This window comes from Dermacentor variabilis, chromosome 2, assembly GCF_050947875.1.
Source record: "Dermacentor variabilis isolate Ectoservices chromosome 2, ASM5094787v1, whole genome shotgun sequence".
NCBI classification, from domain to species: Eukaryota; Metazoa; Arthropoda; class Arachnida; order Ixodida; family Ixodidae; genus Dermacentor; species Dermacentor variabilis.
In genome coordinates, this window is record NC_134569.1 from 41,243,790 (window position 1) to 41,253,352 (window position 9,563).

Here is a 9,563-nt window from a genome sequence, read left to right on the forward strand (position 1 = left end):
CCATTTATGCAGTTTTGCTGAATGTGTATTCTTATTTTGAAAATCGTGCCTTACCGACTACAGTCAATGCTCGATTGTTCAGACTCCCTAGGGCGCAAAAATGCAAAAAAAAAAAAACGAAGAAAAATCGGGCAGTTCAAAAACACGAATGCATGCTTTTTACTGCCCACCAAGGGATCAAATTTCCACAGACACGTCAGAAATAGCTCTGAATGCCTGCCAGTACACTTATTAGGCATATCGGTGCTCTTACTCTAACAGGAGACAGCGGGTGCATGTGTGTATAATTAAGGAATACATACTGTGTCCTGTGACAATTGCCTCTTCCCACTTTTGGTATGCTTTGAGGTAATAATGCGCACGTGCTTCACTGCGTAACACTGCTATATTAAGATGAAGCTCTTTCGGAAATCAGCATTATGCAACGAGTCATGCTTTCAGAGCTTCGAAGCCTTCAGCGACGATTAAAGGAAGAGTCGGCGCCATTGCTAACAGCAGCTAATCGTTTTAATGAAAAATATGGCGCCAAACAGCAAGAAGCTCAGGAGCTAAGGTAGCTAGGCCTAGCGTTGCCATGTTGGTGGCTACGGCTGCCAGTGGCTCTGCAGGGAAGAGCACCTGTTCGAGATGGCGAGATAACCAAAATGGCGGCAGTGGTGGCTTCGATTAATGCCGTTTCGGACCTACGGTCATGGCAAAAAGTCTGAAAAACCGAACAGAGACGCATTTTTGCGTTCGAAATCTCAGACATTCTTCTAGATTGACTCTGTGGGGTATCATGGAGGTGCCGCAAAGGCATCTGAACTATCGGGCATGTCCGAAAAATCGCACAACTGGAAAATAGGACATTGACTGTATTAAACAGTAAACTTGCAATCGTAAGTTTGACAACACTTCGAAAAGCACAAATATTACAGCTGCTCTCAAAGCGAATATTGAATAGCGCAATATTCGAAACTACTATTCGAAAATCCGAATATTCCCAAAGCACTAGTGTGTACACTTGCACCACTAAGCAACAATAGGTCCAACAAAATCAAAACACCTGGTAACACCGGACAACCATAAAATGGAAAGGAGGATACCTACTTGTCATGCCTTCGTAAGGCTTGAACTAATATGGGGAGGATTCCGGAGTTGATCAGATCGTCAATAGGCGGATTACGATCGCTGGAGAGTAGCCTCCTGTCAAAAGGAAACAACACACATTTATTAGTAATTTTCCATCTTAAGTAGGCACAAACCTATATAAGCTTATAAAACTGCAGTTGCACTTTGACAATGCTTACAGTCGACTTCTATTAATTCGACTCCGATATATTCAATTTCCTTATAATTTGATCGCAAGTGAAGGTCCCGCCATCACTCCTACATTTCTATCGGGCCAACTATGGTTATTTTGAACCTGACACTTGCCTTTACCAGATAATTCTAACTTGGCTTGTCAGCACGCATGCAACTGACCCGACTGGTGACTAATAGCGCCGTCTGTCTTGGCAGTGCAGTGAATGCATCAAAAACCTGTAATCTTCAGTTAAAGACAGCCATTTACAGCCTACCACATGAAGATTTTAAACTGAAAATAGTAGCTCATGAATTATTAAAGTATTATCTGATCTTAAATGGCCCTGGAAACGTTTGCACCAAAAAACTTGCCAAGGCTTTTTGACATTTGATAGCGTTTACCCTTTAAAGGGACACTAAAGGTTACTATTAAGTCAACGTGGACTGTTGAAATACCATCCCAGAAACCTCGAAACGCTTGTTTCGTGCCAAGGAGAGACTTATTTTAAGAGAAAATGCGTTCTGAAGCGTGCGCATAACTCTAGCGCAGTTCAAATCGCCCGCCCTCCGATCGAGGAGTACTGACATCATGGTCTCATAGTGACGTTGCGCTGTCGGTGAGTAAAACGGCGTCCGCAGACGGCGCTACGGCTTTTCCGCGCAAAACGCAAACGCGCGGCCAGAAACAGAGCCAAGACAGAGCCGACAGCAGAGCGAAAGCGGGAGTATGGTGGCTAGCGGAAGGATAAACGCGCGACCATAAGCTGGTACTTCATTCTATGACGCAAACTTCGACGCTCGTCGCAATGGACCCTGACAACGACAGATTGGCTCGCGATGCTGGGCTCAACTTCAGCGATTTGAGCACTGACGAGCGCGACCTGCTGCTGAGGGCTCGCGCTGCCGGCGTCATTGCGTACTATGACGGCGGCCTCGACACCGGCTCTCCGGAGCGGGAAAGCAACGAGGGCTTCCCACGACATCACATGGACGTGGCATTCTCGCTGCTTGTTCCAAATGAAAGTTTCGCAAGCCAGCAGAACCAGCACAGCACGACGCGATAACGAAACTACTGAAACTCCAAAGCGTGCGCGGCGCAGAGTCGAGCGATAACGAAACCTTTCGACCACCCATACTACTGAAGGGTAACGTCAAAATGTTATTTTTTCTTAGAATCGAATAGACGTAATCAAGTAGCATTTTCTTCCCTCTTATAATTGAATGAAATTATATTTTTAATGCGAGTAGTTGAGTATTAGTAACACAAATTATGAGGAGTGCTTTCGTCATCGGGCTAGTACCGGAATGTCGCTGGGGGGTCTCAAATAGTGTCATGCATTTACCTCAATTTCTCGGTTACTAAAGCGCTGTTCGCGATTATATTGACGCCTTAGACGTTCTAGAACATTGCACTACCACTTTAACTTGACTTTCTGGTAACCTTTAGTGTCCTTTTAAGGTCTGGTCTCACAATTCTTACCAGCAGAAAACTTCAGGATAAATGATTTTGGCAGTTAATGTTTAAGTATTTATTCAGCTATTTGTGTACAAATATGCTAATAATGTTGTCAATAACAATTTTATATATGGAAAGGTGGCAAAAAAAATTTTTTCTAAACTAATTACTAAATTTTAAAAATTACTAAATATGATTTCAAATGCAGTCGTTGGGATTATGTTAGCCAACTTACTCAATAGTGTAAAACTTCTAGTGACAGATTCTCCTGCCCTTCACTTCGCACAAACTTTTCCACAAGGTCAAATTATTAGATAACAGCAATGAAAAAGATGCGACATCAAAATAATCCATTTCTCTTAGCTGCTATGATCATTCTATGCGGCCTGTCAGGAGAACTAATAGTAACAAAGTAGAGCAAATGGGTATGAAATGCTAATAAACATTATAGCAAACAAGATCACAGCATTCCATAAAATGAGAGACAGCAAAAGAACATGAAGACCACACAAATGGCACAGCTTAGCAGCACACAGTTGTGAAGGTGACACTGAATAAAAAGAAAGGGCCAATGACAAAATAGATTCAAATAGCCCCGTTTCAGTACACTGCAGAAATATCAGTCTGCATAAGCCACTCATACATTCACGTGGTTCCATGTACCGAGAGCAATCGAGAGTCAATTCACTGCCAAACTGCACAAATTTTCTGTAAATCCATTTGATATCACTCAGTCCAGATAACATCCCAAATATTCCAATCTGCAGCCTACTTGTGTAGTTCTGCTGCAAGTCTGTAAAATGTGCGCTGAAAGAATTTTAACTTTGTACATGTGACACAGGTATAGGAGCTAAAAAAAACTGAATTAGCTACCAAGAGGAGAGGGCAGATCAATTACCCATTTAGTAACAGCATACGCAGCACAGAAAAAAACAAAGCTGCAGACAATCACCTGGCTGACTGGACTGCACTGAGCTGGACATTGGGATCCCCACTGCTTGCATTAGCCACAATAGCCTGGAGGTCTGGGTGGCCCCTGTCAACTTCTTCATCATCCGTGGAGTCCACCTGGGGCACATTGCGTCTCTTGAGCAGCGACTCATCCCTCTTGTTCTTTCTCAACTCTACTGTCACCTCATTTCGCCGCCTTCGCATTTCCTGCGATGCAAAAGAAGCCATGTTACAATGTAAACACACTGCAGCAACAAAGATGTAAACAGCAGTACCTTAAGAAGGAACACTACCAACAAACTGCAAGTTAGGAGAGAAATTTATTCAAAATAATCTTAGACCATGCATTCCAAAAGAATGCACGTTAAAAGATGACTGCAAACAAACTGAGTAGGCTTCGTTACAAAAACTGAACAATGCTTTGCAAGATGTCAGAAGCAGGCTACACAAACTCAGCACTCAAGCTAAGCAAAGGCCGAGGCACAGCAGCAATCAGTGCAGTTCACACCCCCAATTAAAAAAAAAAATCCATTCGTTTGCACAGACAACAGAAGCTCTGCCTCCTTTTAGTCCAATGTGCATTAAAGGGCCCCGGAAACGGCTCGGACAACTTTTGTAGACACCGTAGGTTACAGCTAAAATTAATAATTCGCGCCACAATTTGTGTGAAGCATCTCATATTAAGAGAGCTACAAACGATTACAAGTTACCCTCCTCCACAGTCATGCATTTTCTCCTCAACTCATTCCCTGAGTGATTGTGACCAAGCTCCGCCTTCACTGGCTCTGCGTCATATTGGCAAGTCATGTCGTCGACTTCCGTACTCTAGGAGCGAGCGTGCGAAGCCTCTCCAAACTCTCCGCCAGCTGCTTGGCAGTCGACCCCAAGCGAGAGCTATCGAAACAGCATGCGTTGCGAGCATTCTGTCGCAGCACCGAATGTGTCTGGTATTCCGGTAACCACCAGCGAGCTTGGCATTTCGACGGATGGCTGGAGGCATAAACTCAAGTTGATGAAGGAACTTTAGCATAGACGTACGTGAGCGGCCTGATCGGTCTGCACGGTCCAGCCACCTGTTCGCACAGAGCTTAACCAGCCAAACAAAGCGCTAATATTGCTCTAACCAAGTACACAATATTTCAAAGATTTACAAAAACAACGTGTTGATTCCACTCCTGAGAAAAATTTACACCAGCAGCAAAGAAGAATACATTTCATTACTGCTACTGTACGTGGTCGAGCTCTGTGCCACCAGGTGGCTGCACCATGCAGACCATTCAGATTTGCGCTTCTGCTCATCCCATTAAACTCCACAGTCAAACGGCCAGGAGGCCATGTCCCCTTGTACTTGCGTTTACCCGAATACCGGACTAGTAATCCTCCGGTGTAAAGTGACGGCTGCAAACACGCAAATTCTGGTGCCGATCAGATAGCGGCAGTCCGACGTGCTGCAGCAAGTCCACTCATCTGCTGCCTTGCTGAGGGACACGATGTCGCAGCTCGACATATTGCCAGTCACTACGTTTGCAGCCCACAATACAACAAAGTCGAATCATGGTGCACGCGAAAAGACTGAAACCGACTCTGACCGTGGAGCTCTGGTCAAAATGGAGCACGTGTAAGACAAGCAGACGATGCTTGCTGTGTAGTGGAAGTGCTCAAGTGTAGTGAGAAATTGTTCTTGTGCATTCTCTTTCTGTTACTTTATTTTTCATAGAAACAAGTTAACTAACATTCCAACTATTACAAACATTTGTTCACCATAAAGTTGGAAAAATTATTGATGACGCGCCCTGGGCAGCCAATCAGATAGCCCACCTTACTATCGTCATTGGAGTAAATAACGTGAAATGGGCAGGGGCGGCTTAAAATTCAGCCGAGCGACATGCTGCAATGTATATCTTTAAAACCTTATAATAAATTGCACACTTTATGCGGAGCACTTAGATGCGTCAATGATCAGAAGGACCTACTCTAATGACTCGGTAGGTTTGTACAAAATTGTTTCAGGGTCCCTTTAATGCATGCCACTTTTCTGCTCTTGCTCTCAGCCTGTAAGGCACAACTTGCTAATTCCTAAAGCACTAGATCCACCACCTATATGGTGGCATTTAGTTTGGTGTGAAAATTAGTTTCACCAGTTGAGTTAGAGTAAAATTCATTTTGTGGATCAAAAAATCAATTTGTGGATTCTGCATATCGTTTACTTCCATTTCCATTTTTACTGCTAAGCCAGTGTAACTATGATGTAGCCATGAAAAGAAACATGCAGCATGGCATTTTCAGAGATCTTTCATTTTTCTGTAGGAAAACTGCTAGATGCCTGCTAAAATCGTACTTTTTTTTTAAACTGCTTATTCCTATTCAACATTATATAACACTAGGTAGTTAAGTCATTATATTCACGCATTGCTAACATTTGTAAACGTCACAACAATGTGTGGGGATTTCAGCGGCACCTCAGCCTCCTGACATTATTTACTGGCACACCGAACCCCTTTTCTGTCGGCAAAGCCCATCATCCAACATTTTGTAAGTGTTGTCTACCAATCTGCTCTGATATGTTGCACCTTAGTGTCACTTTGAACACAGCTGCTTCCTACAAGACATGAAAAGCAGCAACTGACACAGAATGCATTTTGCAGGTTATTAGGCACAAATTTGAAATCAGATTGAATTATGATGTCGATGAACAAAGATTCAAAAGCTGCACACATCTGGCAAAGTGTGTCATATACCAAGCGGCGAGGTTCATTTGTATTTTTGTTACTGCATGTGCTTATCACCGAAATAGTACTGCTCTTTAATGTCACGAACAGTTGCAGAAGTCTTGTCACAATCAAACAAATAGCCAAGTTACAATGTTTAGGTACCTGAGTTTGCAACAGATGAACTCATTCAGTGCACAAACCTAGCATGCCAAAGGCCTTATGAAGTCATGTAAGATACATGCAGCGGCCTGAGTGTAAATATTATTGGTGACAAAATTTTAGGATTAAATGAAGCCCACCTAATCCTTCGTAATGAAAAACTGTTCTTGCCAAAACATGGTACATTCAGGATGTACCAACACCTAGGATTTGGGGTATATTGGGTGCTTAATCATTGCATTTGAACATTTTGTAATAAAAAAGCACGTCACCACAGCATGTGGAAATCTTAGAAAATATTGTTTGTCGATAATAGTACTCAGGGTGCAAGACTGCAAGAAAAATGATGTATAGCTCGATCTCTGTATGTCACTGTGCTGCAAAGATGCGCGATTTTCACAGCTCTCCAGCTTGTTCTTAAGGCAAGGCAAATCATTAACAGCATTGGCTAATTTTATTTGTGGCACCCGTCTGTTACAATGCTTTCACAGTGAAGCCATTAAGAGGTTGACAATTCCACACAAAGCACGTTGGACTTGAGATCTACCTCCTTGACATTCAACTGCCACATTAGGATGCAGCTAGCGACAAACATTTCAAAAGCTCAACAGCACATTGTTCAACCACGAAGTGTGCAGCAATGGGTTAAGCATCTTTCATACCACTTATCATGAAGCACAATCGCTTTCAAGACACAGCAATGCCCTAATGTGACGCCGAACAACAAATGCACTGCGAACACATCCAGCAGTTAACTTTTACTAGCTGAAATGCAAGTGTCCACTCATTTACTCACAGATGCACAACGTGGCGTTGCCGAGACATTTACAAACACACATTTTTAACAGCGTATGTATCGTTTTTAGTAGGGCACATTTAATAAGTAATCGCCGCATGCCTATGCTACTGCTTTAGGAACTCATTGGTTGGTTTACCGTACGATTTTTCGCAAAAGCCCCTTGTCTCGCGAGCCAAGTTCAACGAAAAGCTGTTGCAACCGCACCAATTCAAGATGCGTACTGCATTCGCCGCGCCACGGCGCGCTGTCACAACTCCGCGATATGCACCGCCTCCGACGAGGGACCGCGGCGTGGACATCAACGCTGCGCACTTGCATATGCACGTGGCGACGCGACCAAGTCATTCTACCATACCAGCAAACAGTAACAGATCAATTTTACTTTATTTAATAATGGCTTACCGAACACTAATTTTCGAACCGTAGCTAAGCACTTAACGCGCCGACGTACTACATTCAACGCTGCGACTCGAAAAAAAAAAAAAAAAGAAAAAACTTTGGTAGACATAGTGGGTCAAGAAGCAAGAACTTCTGGAAGGCAACTGCGTACACGCCACATAAACAAGTTGTCGAGTAATTTCATGCAGTCAGATATGTCAAGAACAGCTGCCTGAAGCCGGATCGGCAAACCCAAAAACGAACAAAAACGCGCAGTCGATACACCAACCACCACGGGCCCTTCGCATGATCCGTCTCGGGACATTCACACCACGCAGGAATGTTACTAAAATGCGACAACCGGTAGCGTGTGATGCAGCTAGGTTACGGAACATCGAATTAACGTAAGGAACGAGCACTTTTATAAAACAATGTGAATTTTCAAGCAAAGAGGATACCCGCAGCATGTACAGCGCACCAAGTTTTGCTTTGAACTATCGAATAGGCCTAATAGAGACAAGTGACCTACGCTTTACAACACACAGTGGCCACACCATAATAAGTCAGCTAGTAAAAACATTGATTTAGGGGACAACATCACGGTGAATTACGCTAGCGTTACTAAGGCGCTCGTCAGGTCGTTCACTCCTTCAATGCGAGCAAGCGCTTTCACTAACACGGTAAAGCAGTTAGGCCTAGGGTTGTGCGTGTAAAAACGTTGTGTGGAAACGATGATAAGCACTTACTTCTTGATCCTTGCCCTTGTTTTTAAAGTGCTGCAACCTCGATTTCTGTAGGCCATCTGTAGCCATTCTGGCTTCTTTGATTTAGCCGCGGCAGTCTTTGAAAAACGGAGGCTTGCAGAACCAAACACGTCTTTCAAAATGCCGGTCTGCACTTCTTTGATGACGTCACAGGTATCTGAAAGCTGCGAATGCCAATGTGGAATTTTTTTTCTCGTAAAACGACGTGCAATTAAATCGGAAAAAATACGCTACGTGGAAGAATGCCAAAACAGAGGTGGCGCAAAATCGTTTAGCAATGAAACACTATCGAGCAGCCACGGCGCAGCACTCATCGTGCCTTCAGCCGGAGCACCATCGGAGCACCAATTTTGCATAACGTATAAAAATGACAATTGCTAGCGCTAAAACTGAAATCGTTTTAATTTTCTGGAATTCCTGCATAATTTTGTATTGGCTTACGTGTATACATGCGAAAGCGGCCAGCATAGCAGCCAAGCTGCGATACGCGCTGACTTTTGCCGCGCACGGTGTCTGTTGCGTTCTGATTGTGTTTAGACCGTTTTAGGCTAATAACTCAACATTATACATAGTTGACATAAAATGTTGCGTTCGTTTTGTCTTGCACGGTAATCACTTAGGGTGCATTCATAAAACCTAAAGTTAAATTTTATCAGCGTGCAAATTTATAAACTGTTTTATATAGCGTTACAATGCATTTTCGTACAGCTGGTTCCGTAGTGTAGTGGTTATCACGTTCGCTTTACACGCGAAAGGTCCCCGGTTCGATCCCGGGCGGAACCATAACTTTTTTTTTTTTTTGCTTTCTTTTTAACCTTTTTTTTTTATTTGGTCATTTCGACCGTCTTCATGGTCAGACTTCAACAAGCCGGTACAAAGGCACCGATTGTTACCTTCAAGAGAGAGTAAGAGTTAAGGCAGGGAAGAGTTGTGAATTAGCGCTCGTTCTTGTTTCTTTTTCACTTTTTTCTTCTTTTTCAGTGCGCATTTCAACCAACTAGCCTAACTTTCTGCACTCCTAAGGTTAATCAGAGGCGAATTTCTGATTTGCTACCCTGCAC

The 9,563-nt window shown here is 43.4% G+C and overlaps 1 protein-coding gene and 1 non-coding gene across 2 annotated transcripts in view; one reads left to right on the top strand and one right to left on the bottom strand.

Annotated features, from left to right (window-relative positions):
* Kap-alpha3 (karyopherin alpha3) overlaps positions 1-8,656 on the bottom strand; it is a 61,896-nt gene extending 53,240 nt beyond the window's left edge. The window contains exons 1-3 of the mRNA XM_075680222.1: positions 8,485-8,656; positions 3,693-3,898; positions 1,090-1,185 (exon numbers count right to left, since the gene is read on the bottom strand). Of these exons, the coding sequence (XP_075536337.1) occupies positions 1,090-1,185; positions 3,693-3,898; positions 8,485-8,550 (368 nt within the window). The 5' untranslated portion in view covers positions 8,551-8,656. The remainder of the gene's footprint in view (positions 1-1,089; positions 1,186-3,692; positions 3,899-8,484) is intronic.
* A 556-nt stretch (positions 8,657-9,212) lies between these two features.
* Positions 9,213-9,285, top strand: TRNAV-UAC (transfer RNA valine (anticodon UAC)). Its single transcript has one exon. It is a non-coding gene; the product is annotated as a tRNA-Val (tRNA).
* Positions 9,286-9,563: the final 278 nt, after the last annotated feature.